This window comes from Haemaphysalis longicornis, unplaced genomic scaffold, assembly GCF_048455015.1.
Source record: "Haemaphysalis longicornis isolate Haplotype H1 unplaced genomic scaffold, Haemaphysalis longicornis Haplotype H1 scaffold_4, whole genome shotgun sequence".
In the NCBI taxonomy this organism is placed as follows: Eukaryota; Metazoa; Arthropoda; class Arachnida; order Ixodida; family Ixodidae; genus Haemaphysalis; species Haemaphysalis longicornis.
Window position 1 is genome coordinate 57,834,098 of NW_027526361.1, and position 25,028 is coordinate 57,859,125.

Here is a 25,028-nt window from a genome sequence, read left to right on the forward strand (position 1 = left end):
CCCCCCATTTCGCCAGAGTTACTCTGCATTTCGCGACTGCTGAAAAATAATTATTTTTCTGGTTTCGATAGTTGATGGTTATCTCCGGCAGGAGACGCGACGCCCGCACCGTCGTCTTAAACAACATGGAGTCCGTGTTCGCTATTTTGGCGTGGTGACAGCTGCATTTGCGTTTTTTCCGGCGCTTCAAGATGCCTTTCGGCATCAAGCCTATGTGCACAACATGCAAGACTACCGTGTCTTCTATGTGGCGGAAGACTGAGAAGGGCGACGTTGTGTGCAATTCGTGCGGGCTGCGCGGACACACAGTGCCGAGCGAAGCGGAGCAGCCAGCCGCGAAAGAGGCCAACGGGAACGGCTGCCCCTTCACGCTGCGCAAGAGTACGAGGGCGAAGAGTTCCAAGTTGAAGCAGCAGCAACAGCAGGCGAAGGCAGCAGTTCCCAAAGGAAAAGGGCGCCGAGCCATCTTCAAGCGAGCGGTTTGTGGTTTCTCTTTTTGCTTCTTTTTAACAGTGAAGTGGAGGCATTTGTTTGGCGGGCTCACGTTTCACTTGCAATAAAAGTATGCGAGAGGCGAAGAACAGGACGATTCCAATGTTTCGTTCGTAATCCCCTGTAGCTATGTTCTTGCCCTCTAGTCTGGCGTGTGCCAGATTTTAATTTTCTGCGACTGTTAACAAAAAACAGATCGTTACCTTTCTGTAGTAGCTGTTGTGACGCTGGGATCAAGCGACCACCGCTTGCCTACTTCCGACCTTATGAAGCGACGTTACGAACTGCTTTTGGCGTCAGATATTTTGCGTAGCTTCTGCTAGGCATTCTTTTCCCGGTAGCGTTTCGACTGAGAATACCCGCGAATTTGTTCCCTTTTCTAGTGCTCCGTGCTGTTGGACGAGTCGCGTTTCTCGGTCCTTTGTTGCAGAAAGGCGCGCTGTGGTAACCTTACACGTCGGCAGTTTTCGTGCTCGTATACGTGGCTTCCGTTTTCACGACTTATATGAAACTAGTGTTGCCGCTTTCTTTTCGATATAATGTTTCACGGAAGATGTGCCTACGCCTCTGCTAATGGCGACCTGAGAGATGGCAGATAAGCCCAATATGGCCAGCCAGCAACCGGTCGCCAGCCAGCTTCGGGCGCGGCTAGGTTGTCTGAAACGCGCGTTTTTTTTTTTTTTTTCTTCTTTTTTGCTGCGATGGTGCGTCAATAATTCGTTGCGCGTCTCGCTAGGTCTGCTGTTTTAGGAAATCTGGGATAGCAGCAGTCTGGGTGGAAAAGGAATCATCTTCCTAGCATAACTTCTGGTCTTACGTGCTTTTAAACTAGCTGATTGCCGCAGACGTTTCCTCTTCTGGAGGTGACCGCAAATGGGTCCCTGTGCGACAAAATTGACCAATGTGATGAGAAACTTTCTGGGCGAGTAGTTTTCTTAAACACCTTGTAGCATTTTTGTAACATTTTTATAATTGCCAGTAACGTTACTTGTAAATTTTTCTGAGCTCTTGATGCATTACAGAACATGCGATGGATGTTTTTGTGACATCACTGGCTTTTGTGTAATGATGCATATTTCTTCTTTTCAGCCCTTGAGAGCACCAACAGCTGTAGCAACTTGCGTTACCAGTGATTATGTGTTCTTTCGAGTAAGTACTGCTTCAGATTCCATTTCCCATTGCGTATGCACTCCGAAAGAAGGCCCTGTACTAGGTTCAGTATTGTCATACCATGGCAAATGGACCTTGTGAAAAACAAGAGTGGGCATGTGGACTGCTCTTTCAAGCTACGCCTGACAACCAGTCTGGGTTGCAGTGCGTAAAATATTTCTCTGCTTTTTTGCGCAGAATAATGTTGATCCTTTGTTATTTCCCCATCTGTCATTCAGTTTTCTTCCCCAAGAGCCCTGTTCATTCAAGTTTGCTGGGAGCGAAGTCAATGGCACTTATTCAGATACCGGTGCATAGCTGGCAAGCCAGATTTCTTATTAGGCAGCAGTTGAAGGGAACTTGCCCAGTGATAGTGATGGAGGCTAGACCCTTTGTAACGAGTAGCCATAGCACCTAGTTTGCTCCGAAGGTTTGCTCAACTACGGAAAAATTGAAATAGTAAAAAAAAAAAGAAAGAACTATGAAATGCTTATGTGGTTTGAAGGCAAAAGCATTGTGGCTTCCCCTGGCAATACCTATCAACCCCTACATTGTGCTTGAGTCTCTTGGTTCTCATTCGTTTCTTCATTTTTTGGCACGAATTACTTGAACAGGCAGGCGTGACATTTCACACCACAGCTTCCCAGAATGAGTGTTCTCCATGGTTGGCCTACCCCTGTGCTGATCACATGCATCATAAACTCTCTCGTGACACGTCTGCATGGAACACACTGGGCTAACTCTTGTTTTGCTGCTTGCAACGTGCTGATGTAGCATAGTGGCAACGTACTCGGCTCCTACTGTGAAGACTCTCATTCAATTCCCACACAAACTCAAATGTGTTTTTTTTTTCATTTGCTCTTTACAGAGGTGGCCATTTGTTTTGTACTGACAACAGCAATGCTGGTTTTTCGCACAGTGAGGCACTCGGAGCTCTCGCCTTCTAATACTCGAGACCTCAGTTGTGCCTGCGACTTCACACTTCCCGTAGTGCACCATTTTACCACGAGTGCACAAGGTGGCGCTGCCACTTGGTTGCTGCCAGAGCCTTCTATACTGGTTGCTGCTTGCACTGAAACCAAGTGCCCTGAGCAGGCCTGGCCCACGAAAATTCCCCTATACTTATGCACCGTGTGCGCCATAGTTTCCTCTGACATAGCGCGGGGGGATACTTGTGAATATATCTGTGAAACAGGCCTTTCACTCGTGTCTGCGACGCTGTGGAGTGTGCGTTTACCAATAGGCTGCCCTTGGAGTTGTCCAGGCACTCCAACTGGCCCATCTCCTGTTTTTGTGCCAAGTACAATGTCAACGTCAGCTTCTTCTTGGCTGCCTCCAGCCACTCCTCTGTCTCGGCATTCTGAATCCGTCTCCGAACTTCATTCGTCGGCAAGACGTTTTGGCTAACGATACCAATCTCCAGCAGGGTGATTGTGGGCAGCCCACGCACCAAGTGCAGATCCAGTTTTTTTTCTTACATTGGAAGCTTTGAGAGAGGAAGGGCCAGCTCAGTGATATTTACATCGAGAATTCACTGCAAACAGGCTTGGTAGGACAGCACCAATCAGCTCTGCAATGTACGTTATGGGGCGTACTGACTTCAAAACTAGCAAGCAACAGCAACTTGCTACTGCACATTTCTGGTGAAGTGCAGCACTATGTGAGTGTTGAAAATGAGACGGAAGCGACCACAAAAGCTACACACCATAAGAGACACCGGCTCTGCTCCTGGCGTTGTTTTGTAGCCACGGCAATTATAGAGTTTTTGCACAATTGGGGAACCCAAGAGACTCCAGAGCACCCTTTTTTATCACGATGACATCCACAATTGCTTTCAACAGTGTGCCCACTAGGTGGAATAGGTACATGGCCATGTGGCCATCCCAACCCCTGGTACTGGCAGAAACACTGCCCGACGATGGCACAGCAACCAAAAGGCCATCTGTGCTGCACTGCTATGACACCTAGGTAAATATTACAAGGACACCTAAGCGCGCCTTATGGTGTAGTGATTGCGAAGGCATGAGCGTCCAATTGCCGAATGTGTCCTCTCGTTATTGTCATCTAACCCTTGCCCTTTTCTCGTAACGGGCTGAATTGCCATGCTTGATGGAATAATTATTTATTCATCGCTACTGCCATTGCCGCCCGTGTGATGTTGCACCGCCTGGCAGATCGCATCTGGTGCATGCCATCCAGCAGCTGTGCACAGGCCCTTGAAGAACGTTGGCCTGACTGACGCCAATGCGTTAGTCGCATGTTCATAAGGAATACTTGAAAACTAAACAATCGTCCACCGACAAGCACCAAATAATGCGCCTGTCATTGATGACAGCAATTATTTTGCCTGTAAGCAGGACAGAGTAAGCCTCGCAAATTTTTATGAAAAAAGTTGATTGATTGATTGTAGGGTTTAACGTGCCGACGCAACGCAGGCGATGAGGCGCGCTGTAGTGGAGGGCTCCGGATTAATTTTGACCACCTGGGGATCTTTAACATGCGCCGAAATCTCGTACACACGGGCATTTTTGCTTTTCGCCTCCATCAGAAAAGCGACCACCGCGGCCGGGAATCGAACCCGCGACCTCGTGCTCAGCAGCGTAACGTCTTAGCCACTGAGCCACCGCGGCGGGTTGGCTGGGTTGAAAAAAGTTGGCTGGGTGCCTGTGAGATATTGGTGTGGTGCAATTATTGGTGAGCTCTGTGTGGGGCAACAACTTGACCGCTTTGTCTAAGGAGGGAGTTTTGTCAGGAAGGAAAGGGTGAAATGCTGTATTGGTTAAAGGAATTGGCTCACCTTTTCACTCTAGGTAATTTAATGAAGAATTTCCTTTTGGATGGAAGCTACCTTTCTTTATGGGTTAAACAGTTGCTGCCTGATTTGTTATTTCCCTTGGGCACCATTGATGTCATCGTTACTGAGGTTGATTTTCAGGATTTCGGCTGGTCTAACCAGTGCAATGCACTTGTTCCAGTCCTGTGAGTGGCTTTTGTGTGCCATCTCTGCAATGTTGAACGTCAAGCATTTGTAGTAACTGTGCGTCTTCCTTCTGCAGGGAATCGCTGTTGTGTGGTGTAGCTGCCACAGCTTCATCAGGTTTGCCTTGTGCTGTCTTCACCCCCATTCCACGCAGGGCACGTACTACCAGGTGGGGGACATTGTGGCCCTGATGGACGAGAACGACGACACGTACTACGCTCAGATCCGAGGCCTGCTGCAGGACCAGTACTGTGAGAAGAGCGCCGTCATCACCTGGCTCCTGCCCACCTCCGAAAGCCCCAGGGATCACTTCGACCCCTCCACCTACATCCTGGGTACGCTGGGTGGGCTGTTTTTCCCAGGTCCCTCCTGTATTGGGATTCTGTCTGTGCTTGAGTTGTCGGTTCCTGATTGGCAGTTCGGCACTGGCCGTGTCCATGTCAGTGTCCCCCTAGAGTGATGCTGGAGTTCTTGTACCATGACAGTGTGGTTGGTACCTGCTGCTAATGAGAGGTGTGGGGCCACGACTGGTGCATTGCAGCCAAACTTGAGGTGTGCTCCCTGTGCAGTGCTGCAGCTCTACTCACTCACTATCTACATTTAGCTCGAAATGGGCGGTACCCTGTAGAGACCAGTGTGGCGTCCGTGCATTTTAGCTTTAGCCAGAAGGACCACAAAAAAATTTGGTCGCTATAAGTTTTTTTTGTGTGTGTGTTTTTGCAAATCGCTTAAAGTGAGTCTGTCAGCTAGGAGGTGACTAGCAGTATTTTATTTCCATGAGCCTTCAGTTCTTCACTGCCCCGCTCGAGTGTGTCCAGAGAAAGTCAGCTGCTACACACTGCGTTTGACACATCGTAACTCGTGACACATAACCATCACCTAATCGTACTGTCGACAGTCCACAAATTTACTTTGTTGTATCAACTACTTTGTTACTGTCCATTTCATTATAATGAAGTTTAACTATAGTACTAACACATAATCTTGGGTGGTTGCTGCAGCATCAGGGCTTCTCCTATTTGGTTCCACTTAAGTCTATCCTTTTTTAGGCAAGTCATTTTCTTCCCAGAATTTCCTTATCTTTTCACTGAATTGAATATTTTGTCACCCTCAACTTGTGCCCACATCTCCCTGTAGCCATGTTTCCTTGTGTGGTGTACCTGTCGCTCATTCTTTGCATTACGGGCCTTGCCGAACTCAATTCCTTTTTCTTAATTTGAGCCATGATATCCTCCACTTAAGTTCACCTGATCAATGGTGGATGCTTTCCCTGCTTAGCCATGGCGCCTACCATCTTTATTTCCATAGTTCCTTGATCTAATACAGTAAAAGGTCGTTAATTCTAACTCGAAGGGGACCATAAAATTGTTTGAATTAAGCGGAGTTGAAATTAACAGGCGGGCATTAGAATGAATGGACATTGCGCCACACGGCGCAGGCAGAACACAAAGAAGCCACCTCTGGACTCGTTATCGTGAATTAGGCGCTACTGCACTACACAGCAACCGCAGCACAAAGAAAACCTGCAACGGCATGCGCCGGAGCACTAGTGCCGGCGGCGGTGCGCCCGCAGTGAAAGTGGAATAAGCTGTCGTAACAGCATAGCGCACGCACTACGCTGTTTTTTTTTGTTGTTGTTGTTTTGGTTTGGTTTGGTTTAGTAAATTTGGTTTTGTTTACATTTAAATACATTGTAATCACTCTGGCGCGACTTCTTCTGCAAGGAGCGATGGAAACCAGGGGATCCCAGTTCGAATTAACCATTCTGGATACCGACGCATTAGAATTATCGGGAGTTTTCCCCCATTGAAATATGCAGGGCAGTGCCGGGACCAAGGCATCAGTTCGAATTAACCAAGTTCAAATTAACGAGCTTTTACTGTAGATGGTATAAGTCACCTTTTAATGTGCTTCATACGATGCCATGTTTCTCCTTCGTAATTTAACACCAAAAGGGTGCCCTTGAGTGTATGCCCTTTTTAACTCTTTCACTCCGGTGCCATAGGTAATCGGAAGTCGGCTTCCGATGATTTCAAATTTCCTGCGAAATCTAAAACTTGCGCTCCACAGACAACTATCGCCATTGGCAACTTCTCTTTCAGTTTTCGTTTCGTTTGTCTATGTGTCGCGTGTGGTGGCGGTGTAGCAAGAGAAATTTGAACCAAAGGTAGAGGGGATTAGGAGGAAAATGGCATCGGGTTCGCGCCACACTGCGCGCAGTCGGACTGCTGTAGCAAGCACTTCGGCAGCTCCTGCTGTCGATTTTTCTGATTCCAGCAGCAGTGATGGGTCAAGCAACGATGTGGGATATTCAGATTTCAGTTTCGACGACGAAGCTCCGGTTCAGGTGCCTTGCACTTCAACACGCGATGGCAGTTAATTTCGTTGTGACTCCGTGCTGTATTTATAAACAAACCGTGCTTCTTATCTGACGACTGCGGTTTTACTTTTGTGTTTAGGGTCTCGACAACGTACGGCCAGGATATCTTGCCAAATGCACCGTGCCGTATCGCGCTATCACCTTCTAGGTAACCTGGCGCTTATGTCAGATTAGCGCTGCAGGGCGATGCGCGATGCTTCTCGAGAGCGGTGGATTTTTTTTTCTTGTTTTTTACCACTGAACTGATAAAGATTTTGTGCGAGAACAGAAAACAGTATGCTTGGATGCACATTTTACAGAGACTCACTCACCCTTCAGTGCCTTCGCGGCGTGGCACAGCCGTCAGTTCCGCTAGGCTGGCGGCCCCTCAAAAATCCAGAACTTGATGTACATGGTTGATTTATATATGGAATCATAGCCAAGGAACACAGGAACAATTTGTGTATCTTAAAATTCCTGAAATAATTTTTAGTCTCAGTAAAATTGCCGATTTGTGTTTTTCATATACTTTTCTTGGGGGCTTTTTTCTGATTACTTGACGAATAAACTGTAAGTAATCGTACCTTTAATAAAACTGCTGCTTTGTGTTTGGAAGAGCAATCTATGAGCTACAATTTCATGCATAGCAAGGCTAAGTGTGTCCAGTAGCTTAAAGGAGCCATGAAGACAAAATACAAGTTGGATTTATTAGAAAGACTGCTTAGGCCCGATAACAATGATACCAATATCATCGCAATCTTCGAACAAATAGCGGAGATATTGAAGAAAATGTGTGAAGCAGTCGCGACCCCCTAGCCAATTTCCCGCAACTTTTCTATGACGTCACGGAACCTTGTTTGTGCGATTAGCGGCCGCCGAACCGACCTGTGGCGACGACACATGACTGGACGTCTGTAATGGATCCTCTAGTTCCATTTGACCGCATCACTTGAATGGTAACGTGCAGTTAACGCACTGAAAATTATGTTTTATTGTTGGCCCATATGACGTCATTCTTGCTCATAACACGTCACTGTGGCGCAAAATTTGAAAGTTTTTAAATACTTCTTGCTTTTTTTTCGTTAAAAAAACTTGTGTTGGAACTGCAATGGAGCTGAGTGGGATACTGACTCCTAGTTCTTTCAAATTACACGAAGTTGTATTTTCTCTTCATGGCTCCTTTAAGAGAAAAAAAACGTTTTGTGGAAGCACTCAAAATCGGCCGTTTTTTCGCCGTAACGAAAGAGTTACGTAATGGGGTAAGCTACTTATCACTGTTTGGAGGCGCTTCCCCATGCACTTTAGCCCGCCGTTGCTCGCAGCATAGTTCTCCGTGCCAGCGTGCCATCTGCTGTGAGAGTGTTCTCTTCCCTTTGTGGTTCGCCAGCCGCATCACAAACATGTGGCCATGACACATTTTGCCACGATACACCGACATTCCCTTTCCCATTGTTGCTTGGAACCCCTCTTGCTTAGTTTATATCTGCATGTGCACTCCATGCTTCAGAGGGTTTTCTGCTGGCTAGCAGTGGACAGTTTGACCTAGCCATCGGCAGCTTCGCTGTAATATAAGTGGAATGAAAAGTGTTCGAAGCACATCTGATACTTCAAGTGTTTGTCAAAACCCCTTAAGGCTATGTTAAGCATACAGGGATAGTTTGCTGTTCAGTTAAAAAAAATGTGGGTGTCTTAAGTGGAAGCTGGTGCAAAATTGGCTTCATTTACGACCTCCCTTCGACCAAAATTAGAATGTGGTAATTTGTGTAAAATCTGTCTGAGAAATATGTAAAATTTATGTGATTCAAAGTTTTCTGAAGTGGGCAGCAAGCTTTAAACCATTCCGTACGTGTATGCTGCATCAGCAAAGCCTGGCATTGCTTCTCCAGTACATAATGCAAAATAACCATGTGGAAGTTACAATCCAGACCAAGTTATGCAGATCACTCTTAAAATATCCCTTTCTTTGTTTTTTACGTGTCAAGGAATAGAGCTATGTACCACCAGACGAAATTCGTAAATTCAGATGTTTTAAATCAGTTTGAAGAGCCTTAATTAGCCACCCACTCTTGTAGTGCTGTTGTGGCGAGCCCTGCAAATTAATCTGGAAGCGATATCCTTTTTATTCCTTCGTAATAGGCACTTTAATCTCAGGTGCGTGTTTTAATGCTCTTTAGAGATTATTCAGATCTGTGATGTTACTCCTCATCCCGCTGTGGTGAGCTGAATGTCTGGGGTGATTTCGCTTGCCCATTCCAGATTTACTATTCAGATTCTCGCGGCACTATTCTCTTTGGGTCCACTGACCCCGTAAATTTTATTAATGTTGTTTAATGTGTTAGGTTTCGCGTAATGGCTTGACATGCCAGCAACAGTCAGCAAGTAAATATTTATTAGAAGTTTCATCAACAAGCACTCAGTATTGTGAATGTTTTCAAGTGCATGCAGGAGCCCAGCTTTGTCATGAGCGTTTCATTTTTTATGGTGCCTTTAATACTCTAATCCCTAATTAATACCAGCCTTAAGTTTATAGCAAGACATCGCTGAGGTGCGCTGGCCCTATTATCATAGTGGCTGTGTCGAAATAGCTATGGCTGCAAAACAGTGAGCGTTCTAGTGGCAGCTTGGGTGTAGATTGCTGGAGTGTCGGCATCTCGACGTCAAAGGCCTGCAGTCAACCCACTTCGCCTGTTCAGAAACGTTCTATAAACCCTAAGCTTTGCAACTGCTGCGCTAGTGCTGCCGCCTCTCTTTCAAAGCACATACGAGGTGAGTGCTGCATGGCTGATAGGGGCTCGTACAGTGTTCTGGCTGTCTCTCACTTCTATTTGCCTTTTTGCACCCTGAGAAACTTATTTTCAAGCAAGTAGGCATGTCAAAACACAACTGTGGCCTAGTAGAGTGCTTGAACGCCAACCAAAGCTGTTTAAGGACGCAGTTCTGCGTGCTTCCTGGCCACCCTTGTGAGCTTAGCAACGACAGCAGCATATTACCACTGTCACATCGAACCATGTCAGGCTCAAGTACATAAATCATACTGTCGCCTCGGTGGGACCTAATAACGTTAGTGACAGGTTGATTTTGTGTTGGAATGCTTATCTGTCTAATCTAATGATTGTGGCTTTGTTTCAAACACATCCAGTGTAGAAGAATACGTAACAGAAATGTGATTACACAATACCCAGCAATCACCTGTGCTTTTTATGTTAATATGAGCGATGCTATAATGTTACACAAGCGATGAAAGGTGTCAGAAGAATGTGGTTAAAGTTGTGTTCTTTGCCCTGGCTTCTTTTCTGAGTAGCGGTAACATCGAGGATCTGACCCCCCAAATCTCCAAGCAAAGGACTCCGCTAAGACTGTGCATTTATTTACAATGACGAATGCATCACTGGATAGCGCTAGTTAGATCAAGGAGCGGTCTACAACAAGCAAAGGCTCCACCTCCAGTCCACCCCGACTGTCGCTTCTTCCAAGATTTATGCCTATGTGTTTGTCTTAGGTTCAGGTGATGTAAGCAAAGTGCCTCATCAGGAATATTTTTCGAGTCCTCATTATTCTTGTTAAGAACCTGACAAACCCCATGTATACTCCTACCAAACATTACTGGCTAAGCAGCTAGGACATACAGAGAGCTAGGAATTCAGCTCACAATAGCCGGCGAGGTCGGTCACAATCTTATATTACCAGTAATCACATGCTCGCTTGCACCTTTTGAAGCCCAATTAAAGGCAAAGGGTTCGCTTCTATAACATAAAGGAGCATCTCGTACTGCAACTATTCATCATTCTCGTGAATGATGGAAAGTGTGCTGGTTGGCGCTGGCTTCATAACTGGCTTGGTTTCCACTCTATCTATGGATAAGTGGTATATTTGTAAACTTTGTAGCTTTTGCAGAACAGCAGATGCAATCTGGTCATGTAGACCACATGCTAAAAACATATGTTAGACTTTTAGTTTTTATTTGTTTTCTGTTAGGTATTTTCAGCTTATGATTTTTTACTACCACTGCAAATAGCAAAGCCTTCATCTGCTTGTTTAGCTAAACTAAAAAAAACATATCTTCACAACCACTTAACTGTTCCAAAGAAATTACAAATCTAAAAGCAATGGCTGCAATTTTCCCACCTGTTATGTGCTCCTCATCCACTAAAAAATGTGTTTTGATCCCTTTTTTTTGAAGTATTTGTAAGGTGTGATAGTATGAGTGGTATGAGCAAGACATTTCAACATATATCTGCCCTACACAGAGCACCATTATTACCGTGGCCAACGCTGTAGATCTTGGGCTGCCCTGCGATTGACGGGAAGTGTACAGATTTGTATAATAATTTCATAACTGGCTACACAGATAAACCTCGATATAACGAAGTTGACAAAAATTTGCAATTTTTTGTTACATGCAGGTTTTCATTACATACAGGTTTCGACTTATGGCTCGCGGGAATGAAGCAGGAACGAAACCAAAACACTTTTACCACAAGCCCGCCGCGGTGCCTCAGTTGCTAAGGCATTGTGCTGCTGAGCACGAGGATGCGGGTTCAATTCCCGGCCGCAGCGGCCGCTTTTCTGATGGAGGCAAAAAGCAAAAACTCCCGTGTGTATGAGATTTCGGCGCACGTTAAATATCCCCAGGTGGTCAAAATTAATCCGGAGCCCTCCATTACAGCGCGCCTCATCGCCTGCGTTGCGTTGGCGCATTAAACCCTACAATGATCAGCTTTTACTGCGAGCTTAGTCACTACACAGCACTCCAACGAAGCAATCTCACTGACCCTCGTATTCACAAATGTAACTTAGGTTTCACTTTTGCCTTTTGACACTTTTTGGTGCCTTAAGGCATTTCAAGGGCCAAACTTTTGCTGAAAGGATGTTTTTTCGTGAACTTGATGGTCTTTCTGCACTCGAAATTGGTGGGAGGGCATTGGCTGGTATTCTGTACCAGGCGGCTACGTTCTTCTTTTTCATCGGCGAAAACGGCATTTACAGTTGCGAGCTTGTCTTGGAAAGACTAAGCGTTTAGTTTTCCGACAGCAAAACTCGCCACCGACGAACCGACAGCACAGATAGCAGTGGCACAGCCGTGGCAGTGGAGATGCGCGAATACACGCCGACAGGCAGGCCTAGCACCTAACGGACACCACACTCGCACGAGGATACGCACTGTAGCTTGCCGTGCAAACGAAATTCACTAAATTAGTGCATTTCTGCCGCCGATTTTTCAGAAAAAAGTGCGAAAAGGAATGGGTCATCAGCGTAGAGAATTCGTTACATCAATGCGAACCGTCGGAACTCTTTCGTTACATAGAGGTCGTAAACACATGCGTTTCAATGGAGCTGGAAATGGGGGACTGAAAAACTTCGTTAAATCCAGGAATTCCTTACATAGACATAGCTGCCAGGTTTCCCGAATTATCCGGGAGACTTTTGAATTTCGACAGTTTTGTACAATTGTACGAGTGAAACAAAAATCTTGCGAAAACTACCCGTGTTTTGATAAATCTTTCCCCCAAGTATGGCCATATTGCACCGGAGCTACCTCACAATGCAATGCAATCCTATGCTACTTGACATCGTTATCAGCGAAGAAGTTAAAAAGCGTAGTTGGCCGTGCGCAGAAGTTGAACCAGTCAATACCGCAGCAGCGCTGAATGGGAGAGGCAGTTTAGCAGAGCTGAAAAAAATCGCACCCTGTTCCGACCTACCACGCCTGATAAGCTTCAGTCACGTTCTTTTGGCGAAGTGTCGCAGGGGAGAACATTGTTAGCGTCGACTTTTTTCCTAGGACTTCCTGAAAAGTGCAGCGTCAGCCATGTTTAAGATTTAACAAGTGACCAGTGGTGTAGGTTGTTAGTAGTTTGGACGACAAAGTTCGGTACCTGCTCTGTTGTAACTAAGTTAAAAAGGCATGTAAAATATTCCATTGTGTTACTTCTAATCCCCCCCTGTTAGGTCTCCCTAATGCCATCCCGGGGAACCTGGCAGGTATGCATAGAGGTTTGTTACATCCAGGTTCAACTGTATTTACATTGCTTGAGCAGCTGCTGACTCCTGTGACGGCAGCTATGTGACACAACACCTGCTGACTGCTGTTGTGCGACCATTTTTCCAGGACCGGAGGAGGACATTCCCCGCAAGCTGGAGTACATGGAGTTTGTGTGCCATGCCCCGTCCGAGTACTTCAAGGCCCAGAAGTCGCCCTACCCTGTGCGGAGGCCACCCGGACCTGAGTGTGGCTTCATCTGGACTAGGATAGGCCCTCAGATCAGGCCCATCCCCACTCAGGAGGAAGTGTTTGGGACAGTCTAGGTGACCCAAAAGAGACTCCTGCGTGTTTTCAATTGCGCACCCGCAGCATTTTCTGAGCTGATCGATCTGAGACTCTGGTGACAGCCTTGTGGACGCTGAGGTGACGCTGATACACTTTGTTTGCTGCCCCGTGAAGATGTTGTTTGTGCAGTAGTTGATAGTAGTCCTGTGACCGGTCTGGAGCTGTTGATTCGGTTAACAACTTCCTTTGTTTAGCTGAGGGAAATGAACAGAATCTGCGACACATCTCTGCATGGTGAACTTGTTAGCTTTGTGAACTATATAAAGTTCAGGTGACTTTAATGCCCTGTACTACTGGGGAAAGTGCTCGTACTGTAATTCTTAGCATGGTACAGTGCAACCTTGTTACAGCAGGTCTGCTTACAACAGATATTCGGATACAACATACTGATTTGCGATGCTTGGTTGGTCTTCCTGCTTGTGCCAGTAGTTAGACTTCATTTACTGCAGATTCCGTTACAACATACATTCAGATATGACAGACCAGTAATTAAATGGCTAGCAAGTCCATCTTTGCACCTCTACAGTGGACCTGTCAAGTGAAGGCAACCTTTAGTTTCGTATGTTTGCAGTGTTTGTGTTTCTGCTTTACAGTAGTGGTTAAACGAAAGCAATTTGAAACAGTTTAAGATAATTGTGAATTAGTAGAAGTGAAACTTTTTGCGTCCACTTGCAGTATGCGTAAGTGTGATGTCCTGCCAGTAAAGTGATCAAAGTTGAAAGTTAGCGATGTTATAATGCAGCAGGTCAGACGTCTATGTATGAAAGTCACCATTATTAAAACAAAAAATGCATGCCCCCATACAATATAGATGGCTAAATCTCTAAGCTTAGCAACAAGACCTTTACTTTCGCTTTGTTTATATTCATGTGGAGACTATGTAAATGCAAGTGTAGGTTAAAGAAGTGAAAGAGTAACAACAGTGTGACCGAATAAAAAGACTGAGGGAGTGCCATACAACAGGAGCCCAGCAAATGTAAAAAGACTTACGCGCATGACCCGCTGCGGTGGCCCAGTGGCCAAGGCGTTGTGCTGCTAAGCATGAAAATGCGGGTTTGGTTCCCGGCCGCCGCCGCCGCTTTCCTGATGGAGGTGAAAAGCAAAAACACCTGTGTGTACGAGATTTCGGCGCACATTAAAGATCCCCAGGTGGTCAATATTCATCCGGAGTCCTCCACTACGCCGTGCCTCATTGCCTTCGTTGTGTTCAACAATCAATCAATCAACTTATGCGCATGATTTTGTCATGCGCTTCAAAGTTTTGCAAGAGGATGAGAACACTGAAAAACCCAGTTCATCTTGAAGGTTTCCATTAGAGTCTATAGTAACAGTATTTGGATTGCTCATGCTTCTTTTGTAGCAAGCTGAAACCATGACCACTATCATGGTCTGTTGCAACGAGGTTATGCTGTATCGAGGTACAGTGAGACATATTTGCCGTGCATTTAACTTTTGCCTCTTTCAAGGTAACTGTTGGAGAATGAAAGTGTGAAAGGGTATAGTCAACAGTCACGTGCAGGTTTGTACTGCATTTTTTTTTCTTCTTTTTTTTTTTTTTGGCTTGGAGGTATTTTTTGTGTTCAAAAAGCAGCATTTTTATGCTTCTTGTGAACTTACAATTTGTCAAAGCAGTTACTTCATTTTATTCTTCATTTCTCCTGCCGATCTGCTGTCATGCCATCCTATGCTGTTAGGAAATGTGTTCTCCGTAGGCAAGCATAGTGTTGATAAACAAGGGAAGTGCTTTCGATGGCAGCAACTGGAAGATGTAGGTTACGGGTGCAAGCTGTAGGGGCACCACTGAGAGCTGTCCGGGGGCATTCCTTGAAAGCAGCTGCGAGTTGCTCCGGCTCTCTTCCTATTGTTGCTGCTGCTATCAGTCAGAGGAAGTGATTTACAGGAAAAGTATTTCTGGAGCGATGGCTTGTGGTATGATTGGCCCGTATATACAGCGTGCCAGGCATGTGTCAGCCACCAGCAGCTTGACGCCGGCATGTGACGTGAAGCCGACTATTACTCAACTTTGGAACCTCCCAGCAATGCCTTTACTTAGTAACCCGCATTCACTGGGAATGTCATAGCGTGGCAATACAGTTTGATGTAAATCGGTTTCATGCACCTAGGTAATCTAGTGCAGACCTGCCACGGCGGCTCAGTGGCTAAGGCGTGCTGCTGAGCACAAGGTCGCGGGTTTGATTCCCAGTCACGGCGGCTGCTTTTCGGATGGAGGTGAAAAGCAAAAATGCCCGTGTGTACGAGATTTCGGCGCACGTTAAAGATCCCCATGTGGTCAAAATTAAGCCGGAGCCCTCCACTACGGCGCGCCTCATCGCCTGTGTTGCATCGTCGCGTTAAACCCTACAATCAGTCAATCAATCAATCAAATCAATAATCTAGTGCAGCACTAATACGTTGCGGCACACTGGTTATGCCTACCGGTTGTACCAAGCGATGGTTCCAGAAATGGCTGGTGGTACAGGGAGTAAAAATGCGTCAGAAATGCTCAGATTGACGAACTTCTCGGGAAGGTTCCTGTAAACGAATTCAGTACTTTGAAAAGAAAATTTTGGTACATTTCAGTTTGGGTTGGCATTGAACCCAGAGCATGGGCTGTGAGACAGCGCTCTACCCCTGTGCCACGGCTGCTCCCGTTTTTGGTTGACGAAAGGTGTCTAGTCTGTGCATTACGTCATGGAACATTAGAACAGGTGCATCCCAGCCACAGAGAACGCTGCTTCGGGGAAGTAGTAGTGCGAGGTGCTTTGTGCGGTGTCTCGTGATGGAAAGTGCTTCCACGTCAGTAAGTCGAACCTCGTTCTAATGAAGTAGTATCGGGGAAGAAAATTTGTTCATTATAGCTGATATTCGATGTAACAGTAGAGGTAAAAGTCGGCTATAACAAATCGACAATCTGGCTCGCGCAAGAATACTTTTACAAAAATGCATTTTTTAAGGCTTCAAACCCACAGTAAACGAGGTAACCTTCACCTTTCTCCTTGTTGCATTTCAAGCTCAATGAACGGGAACATGAGTACGTGAAATTACAACAGAACAAATTTCACTTGACAGAACTGGCCTGTGTTCTCATTTATTTGATGAAGGACGCAATCTTTGTCTGGTGGCTACTCACAGCATTGGGCAGGGTGATGTTTTCCCACAGTGCCCCCGAACAAAAGGGCCTTTATACTTCTGCGAGTTCGGACTACATGTTTTTTTCCAAGTAGCTTCTCGGCTTCCTGGTATATCCGATATCGCGCGCGACTCTCGCGGTTGCAGTTTCGTTATAAAAGAATAAGTGCCATTGAAATAAAGCGTGACCAACCAAAGTTAGTATTTAGTTCGCTATAGCCGATAATTCACTATATCAGTGTTTGTTCAGCTGTACTAGAGGTTCTAATACCAGTTTCTGTACTGGCTAAGCATGCCTGACCATGCAAGTATTGATTTGATTGATTGTGGGGGTTTAACGCGCCGACGCAACGCAGGCGATGAGGCGCGCCGTAGTGGAGGGCTCCGGATTAATTTTGACCACCTGGGGATCTTTAACGTGCGCCGAAATCTCGTACACACGGGCGTTTTTGCTTTTCGCCTCCATCAGAAAAGCGGCCGCCGCGGCCGGGAATCGAACCCGCGACCTCGTGCTCAGCAGCGCAACGCCTTAGCCACTGAGCCACCGCGGCGGGTCCTGACCATGCAAGTACACCAACAAGGCTGAAGCACATCAGGTGAAGAATACAGCTTGGAAGACAAAAGTCATAAAGAAAGGAAAGCAAAGAAGACATAAGTGTGGTGTAGCAGTAAATCTGTCCTTGATAAGTATCACCAGCCATTATGCCTTCACTGTCAAAGCATGTAAGCAGACGTAAGCGCTCCAGTTATTTTTTTCTTATTTCTTTTTCAAAGCAAGTACGAGTTTTTCGTTTCAGATTTGCAGACACTTAACTTTCACTGCTTCTTGCCCCAAGTCATCAGTGTGCTCATAATTAGCAGTGTGTGCACATATTTGGTTATAAAAAGACCTGCACTAAGTCCAACCTTTGAATGTGGCTCACATTTGCATAAAAAGTACTCATGTATATAAAATGATAGGTTTCTTGTCCCTCCAGTGCGATTTTTTTTGCAAGATTTATGTTCAAAATGAGGCTGGAATCGTTATCACGTGAACAGATGCTGGTTGAAAGGATAAACCGACCTGTCGTAACCCAGATCATCTTGCTGGTTTAAATGAGGCGACAATACAAGTGTACTAAACTTGTAGCTGCCGCCAGGTGAGGAAGATCTGCTGTGGTTGTCCCTGACACTGGTGAGTCCAGCCTGGAAATGGTTAGAACAACAGTGCCAGTGAGCTTTTGTTGCTGTTTGAGCAAAAGTCCTGACAGTATTATTATTTGCTTACAGGCAGGATATCAAGTTTTGTAGTGGGCGGACGGGCAAAACTGAGCAAGAAAAAGCCAAAGCACCGAATTGGCCCCGATAAATTATGCAATAAATTAGGCCTTGATACGGGTGCAACAGGCAGCACAGTAGTCGCGACCCTATAGGCAGTAGTGCTGAGGTGTTCTGGTTTAAAAATGGTTTTTGGTTGAGTACGCGTGGAAATTGACAGACGGCTGTGTTTGGTGTCTTTAAAGGGACACCAGTGTGCATAAACAGTGGGCCTGTATCAGTAATGCATGAAAACAGGTGAGCTGCCGTGTACATTTTGAATTGCGGTGTGGCAAGTTATCAATTGTGAAACGAGACCGCTCGAGGTTGTCTAAGTGTTTCTTTAAAACAAACGGCGAGGTAGACATGTGTAAGTGTGGAATAAATATGTGTGGGAAATTACCCTGAGCATGTACTTTTTACAAAACACACTTGAAAATTGAAATGCTATTGTACAGCTTTCCTCACTCCAACCGGTGGCAAAATTGGTTTCAGTTTTGATTCCCACCAAATGTTTTGCCTTGTACAAGTACGGTCAGACAATTTGTGCAGATTAATGCGGGAGCCATTGTTCTTTTCGTACTGTCAGTGTCTGTATAATGTACGACCACAAATGGCAAAAGTCTGAGAGGCTGCCACAATTGGAAATGCCACGACCTGTCTGGCTACCAGCCACCATGCTGGTGATTAGCTACGTTTATAGATCTTTTCAGTTTTTTAACTTCACTGCAGCACGTGACGCCGTTCTGTTGACGCTGCAGAACATAGCATATAGCACGCAGAACAAACAGGGGCAGCCATACAGTGGTAAGACTGGCTCATCTGCACCACCAGCGTTGCACTGCGTACCCAGCCCACAGTGTCAGCACAGAAATTTTAATGCGTCAAGAACGTAAATATATACGTTTTGAACCTGCCCTATCAGCTTAAAACCAGGCATTATGGCACAATCGACTCGAAAATAACCCCTCTGTGTCCCGGTTACTGTGGAGTGCTGCATAAGAAAGTGCGCCGAGCGCGCCATCGGGCTGTCCGTAGCAGCGGTGCCAGTACGCAGGCGTAAACGAACAGCGTCACATTAACGCGCCGCTTTCAGGTGAAGTTTTACAACTGGGATAGATCTAGTAACGTTGGGTGATTAGTGTGAGTATTTTCTCCCCCTTATCCTATGTGGCAGCACTCCCCTTGCTTGAATGACTTTGTAGCAGTCCCGCTTCGTGATATGCGATGTGCTCTTGTGTATATAACAAAAAAAAAAATGATGAAAAACAAAGGAGAAAAATGCCGGCATTTATCATTTTTAAACAAACAAAAAATCGCTTGCCATCGAACAAAAGCCGAAAGAACTTTGAGAAGTGTTAGCTTTCAGTTAAAACAGTCATTCCGTGTTTGGTGTCCCTTTTCTTGGTAATTACTGAACATGAAAGGTGATTGAAGGCACCAGATTGTTTGTTTGCAGCGAGGACAGGCTGAAAAGTATCCAACATTTGCATGTATCCAACATTTTTCTCTTTCTTGCTATTAATGCCTTTCAGTCGGTTTAAAAGTTCCTGCAACCTACTCTGTACACGTTCGGGCTCAACATTACTGCGCTGGGGCCTACCAAAACCATGTTGCACAACTTTTTAAAAAAAAGTTGTGCATTAGCCATTCGCAGTGTGGTCATTCTTGTCCTTTGCTTCCATGCCACCGCTTTTCTGATGGAGGTGAAAAGTGAAAACAACCGTGTGTTGAGACTTCGGTGCACGTTAAAGATCCCCAGGTGGTCAAAATTAATTCAGAGCACTCCGCTACGGCGCGCCTCATCCCCTCCGTAGCGTCAGCGCATTAAAACCTCATAATCAATCAATCAAATGCTTCCATGCTGGTCACATCCCTGCTCACCCATGCCACCATATCTGCACATTGCATGTTGATGTTTCTGTATCCTGGTGTTGACACACTTGAGCCTTTCAGGTAACTCGCCCTATCCTGAAGCGGGATTGCTTTCTGCAGCTATGATTAGATTTTTTTTTTTTCTGCTTTTGAGCACTGAGATGTTCATTTTCACGACGGTTGCATTTATTCTGCGAATTCCTGCACCAGCTTGCTTCACTTTGCTTGACAATGGTAATAAACCAGCCTGTGGTATCTTGTCATTCGAAGCCCTGCAACTTTCGAATGTTTAGTCCTTAGGATGCAAGGGTTAAGGCTTGGGCGAGTTGGTACATGATTATAAAAGGGGAACAGCGCAAACTCAGACAAGACACAAGAAGAAGGAGGTGACAAAGGAGGTGACAAATAGTCGCACTGTCTGCACAATTGCCCATTGATCATGATTTGCATGCAATATGAGGACACATGGGAAGTGTGCCCAAGGGGCTTAACTTGCACCATGATACGCAGAACTCTTCAACTAGACGGCTGGAATGCTCCATAGTTTACGTACAGCCTGCATTTGTGGCCATGAGATCTGTGATTGTTATAGTACTGAGTTGTGTGAGAAACTGGGTATCTTTTGTACCCACCACAAGGGCTTGCTCCAAACTTTCTTGTACTGTAAATCGACTTTGTTTTCATGCACCCGTAATTTTCAAAAATTCCTAATCACGTAATTTGTGAGAATTTTAGATTTGACATTAAAATTGTGCTCCAACCGGTAATTGTAATGTGCTTTCACTGTTTGCTGTATAACAAACCACCCTACGCAGTTGCACTGATTCTCAAGACAGAAGTGGCCGTATGCAGCAGATGCAGCATTGGTGTTGCTACCAAGTATATGCTGTACAAATCGGTTGAGCCCCTGACTCACAGACGTTCTGTGCCTTTTAGCACTCGGAAAGAAATTGCTCAAAAAATTATTGTTTGATGTCTGTCCTAGCTGTGTTCTCATGCAGCGCTTTGTTCAAGGTTAGACTTTGGAATGTTTTTCTGGAGGAAAAGAATGTCACGGAACCTTTTGGCTATAACGTCCTTGGCATAGTGGCAGATCTTGGGTGCTTGCTCACTGTGGTATTGGTAAGCAACCCCTAAAAGATAAACTAAGGTGGGAAAGCACGAGACAACTTTCTCTGAGGTATCGGTACGCCCTCTTGTTCTGGAAAGCCGCTTGCTCTCAAGTCAGCCAAATGTACTTGGGTGTTTTACAATTCCTGTGACGGAACAAAAACGAGACCCTTAAACAAATAAAAGGGCAGTCCGCTTCCATGGCTGCCTATTTGTATTCAAGCCCTAAACTGCGGTCATGAGGATTTGCAAAATTTCGTGGCCACAAATGCGTGCCATATGCCCAGTGTGCGAAACTCAGAACCACAAATTTTGAGGGTTTTACAATAAATGTATTTACACTTGCAGTACATTTACCGATTATATTTACATTTACGAATATTTGCACTTCTAGCCTTTTTCTTTTTGCTAGTTTATAATTAGTGGTGAAAAACAACAGCAGCAGCAAATAACCAGTGCACAATAATGTTTTTAGGCGAACTGTAAGCTCACTGAACTCAATGCCTGGTGCCAAGGACAGATTATTCATGCAATCAAATTGCCGCCAGTTCTAGAGCATGTTGCCTTGCATTCTATACTGAGCAGGGCCCATTCAGGTACGTTGCTTTTGGCTACAGTGATTCCATTGCACAGTAGCTGCTGTGCTGAGGTACCAGTAAAGATGGTATGGTTCTTTATGGTGACTTTTTACTCAATGTTTGGGAGTAGAGAGTCCTTATGTGATCTGCGGTGGTTCCTCTTGACCTGGCACTAATGACGGTGATGATCGTTGGAGTTGGTTTTTTTAACTGTAGTATAAGTACACCAAATACATTTACAGAATATATATACTTGACTGAACAAAAAAATAATAAAATGAATGTTGTAGGCCACTACTTTGTGCAGTGTGGCACCCCCATCGGCTACAGACCATGGCCTAATGACAACTCAAATGGTGGGACCCTCCGTAGCCGAAGCTAGCTAACTCTGCCATACGCCGACCATGCATAGCACTCTTGAAAACACCGACGATTCAACCGCAAGACCTCGCGTCTCATGGTTTTCTTCGTTTACCTAGCCTCTGCCTATGACACTCATGCCAGTCAGCATCTCTACCGATCTGGTTGGTTACGTTGCCAAATACGTCCGCAAACTGCGGCAGACACCTCATGTGTAAGCTTAAAGTGCTCATAACCCCCTCCTGCCACAAGAGAAAAAGAAAACATCAAAAATAAAGGCAGGACACACCAAACAAGCCACACACTGTAAATACATGGTCTAAGGCACAGAAAGAAAGCAGGTGCGCAAGGTCCACAACGTAGCACCAATTTCTGGAAACGGCCTTGGGTCGCCAACGTGCAACATCTGCTACCTGACCCACTGCGCTTGTTGTCTCGGCAAAGGCTGAGCTACCATGACTCACTAACCGTGTCCAAAGGGTTCGACCTTCTCCCTCTCTTCCTCAACAATTACCCTCCACGAAGGCTACGGCGGTCGCGATGGTACTACATGGCTGAAAATAGCACGTTATCCAAAATATGGCAACACCCCAAGGCTGCTTGTTTTTGACAAGAGAACTAAAAACGACTGGTGCAAAACTCGCCTTGCTATGCCCCGTGTTCCCGGAGCTGATACTCTGCTCCCTGCACACTTGACACGCGCAGAGTCGCTGCCGCCTGTACACTTAACAGCACCCTCTGTGGGAGAGCTTCGGGAAAGAGCTCTCACAGCACAACATGGGGGAATCCAGCCTTGAGCAGAGCATTATCCTGAGCTTGGCATGCTCTGCGAGCATGACATCTACTGCTAGAGGCAGGCTGTCATTCTATCTTGGCTAATATTGCCTCACAAATGTACCTCATCGTTTTAGTATTGCGCGGTTGCGACCCAGGCGTTCTTGTAAAGACCACTTGAGCATCCAGTGCCACTACCTGGCTGTCCCTTTTGGTGATTGGGTTGGGAATTCACTCACCGCAGGAAGTCTTGAAATGTGTTTCCTCCACAACGGGGAAGCCCAGTCCTTGCAACCGATCCGCCATGTACTTTTCACAAGAACCCACATGGATGGTGGGTTCTTAGACATCGCTGATGTATGTAGCCGAGGGTCTTCAGCTCCTAGCAGCCAGCTCAACATGTTGTAGAGACATCTTGGCCTCATCTGATGCAAGTGAGGCATGGCAATGCATTTATTCTATTGGGCTCTAATTTGATAAACTGACAGGAAGATCCTTTCAGTGATCTAGCTCCTTCTTTTGGCCATTGTAATGATGCTGATGCCTTAAAAACTTGCTGACGAGATGTCATGTGCAGCTCTGTGAAGCATAGCTGTCAAGTATTTCCTGCCCACATTTATGGAGCCTATGATTTTACACCTGAATAGGCACATCTGTTGGGATAACTCCAGCAGGTGTTGGATGTAGGGCAGCTGGAATGTTAGCCTGCATGTAGCACTGTTGGTCACCTCCAGTGCTCGGAAGCATCGCACGTGCGTGGAAGGGACTGAAGTCTGCAGGCACAGCATTCCGAGCTTACTCTCTTCGACCACTGCGTGAGAGAATCTGAGAGGTTCGTGTCTGATGAGACAATCGAGCTTCATGAGTAGTTTTGCACAGGTGGGGCCCAATATGAGCTGGTGATAGAGATGAGGCATTGTGTAGAACTCAAATATGCCCAGCCACCGCTGGGCGACTAAGACCAGGTGAAACAACAATGGACCATTTATCTAAGACCCAGCGAAACAACACTGGAAAAAGGATATTGCCTTGAAGGATACCTTGAGTTGCATGTGCCTGCCAAGAGCTGTCTGGACATGTTAGCGAGCACTGAAGCCTGTGTGGTAGATCCCTCTGATGTACCAATGAAGTCTACCGAGAATCCTTTTCATTTGAGGCCTCCCAGAATGGTCGGTAGGGAGACATAGTCAAATGCTTTCCGAATATGTAAAGAGGCAAGGCAGAGCGGATGTAGCTTCAAGTGTAGAACGTTTTCACAACATCCATCAGGTAGAGTAGCTACCTTTTGCTTGCAGCCCAGAGGGGCCAAGTTCAAGAGCACGTGCTGCCAAAATCTTAGGAAGAATGAGGATGAAGAAAAACTTGATTGGCCTAAACTCAGATTTTAGAGGCACCATTCATTTTGGGGATGAATTTTGTTCATGCTACGCGTAGACAAGAAGGCAGGCACTGCAAGACAAGTGTTGAGTGCAGATCTTTGGCAGTAAGCCCGTCTGGGCTGGGCTCTGCTGTCATGAGTGGGGGTATAGCCGACCTGATATCTTTTGCTTTAATGAGGGATCTCGGGTCCAGTGACAGAGGGAGAGAGTGATGAAACCCTTGCCTGCACGCTTGCACCTCTCGGGAGCTTTCATAACATCATACAAGCTTCTTAAAAGTGAAGAAGTTCTGGGATGTATTTTTCTTCCTTTCCATTCAACGGTTCCCATGCTCATGCAATTGGTTTTTGTAGAGCCTGTCCTGAGTTTCGGTGTATTCTTGTCGTCTTCATTTTCAATGGAGCTCATGGGCAGGAGTCGAAGGTCATCAACATGACTAGGTGTTCTCTTTGAAGAAGGTCTCTCGCAGGTAGTTACTAAAATCTATTTTAATATTCTTCCCTTTAATAAGCCATGTGGCATTTTTCATAGTCTTAGGGCATTGTGCGTATGGAGCCTTCCTGTGCCAACCTCATTAATGCAACCACTGCATGCATTGGACGTCAAGCATGCTGTTGAAAATGTGTGGTGTGATCAATTGCAGGGCAGTGTTTAAGGGCAAGCCAGAGATTGCCTGTATTAAACACTCAAAAGTCTTTTGCTGAGATTCAGTTTACTTACACAAATGTTAAAAGGTAGCCCAAACAGAAAATTATGCCTGGCTTTACTGGAGCATTGCTTCATTTTTTTTTTCAGTCTCGCATCTTGTCTGAATTTTTTTCACTGCCTTAAAATTGAAAAGGTCTTTATAATTCATGCTATTTCATCACGTATGTTAAAGGTTTGCAAATTTTATCTGTGTAGTATTTTTGGTCAAGCATTCCTTGTGGCGGCGTTGGGAAAATGCTGCTTGCTGTAACTTTTTCAGTTAGCCGATTGGAGAGAAACTTCACCGGTTGACACTGGTCAAAGGACCTTACCTTGGTTTTGCAAGCCTATCAGCTGTAGATGTGGGAGGCGTGCTGCAAAGGGACTGAAATGAAGCAGGAATAGTTTTGCACTGTGTGGCAAGCATGCCCATACCTGCCAGGTTTTCCGATTTGTCCGGGAGGCCCCCGAATTTTGATGGTTTTATACGATTTTACAGCCGAAACAAAGATCCCCTGAAAATGCACCTGCA

The 25,028-nt window shown here is 45.7% G+C and overlaps 1 protein-coding gene across 1 annotated transcript; it reads left to right on the forward strand.

The window, feature by feature from the left end:
• Nucleotides 1-88: 88 nt before the first annotated feature.
• On the forward strand, nt 89-14,469 carry LOC144178751 (GATA zinc finger domain-containing protein 1-like). Its single transcript, XM_077706843.1, has 4 exons — nt 89-479; nt 1,582-1,641; nt 4,776-4,956; nt 13,090-14,469. The coding sequence occupies exons 1-4, from the start codon at nt 192-194 to the stop codon at nt 13,284-13,286; spliced, it is 726 nt and encodes a 241-aa protein (XP_077562969.1). The 5' UTR covers nt 89-191; the 3' UTR covers nt 13,287-14,469.
• The last annotated feature ends 10,559 nt before the right edge of the window (nt 14,470-25,028 follow it).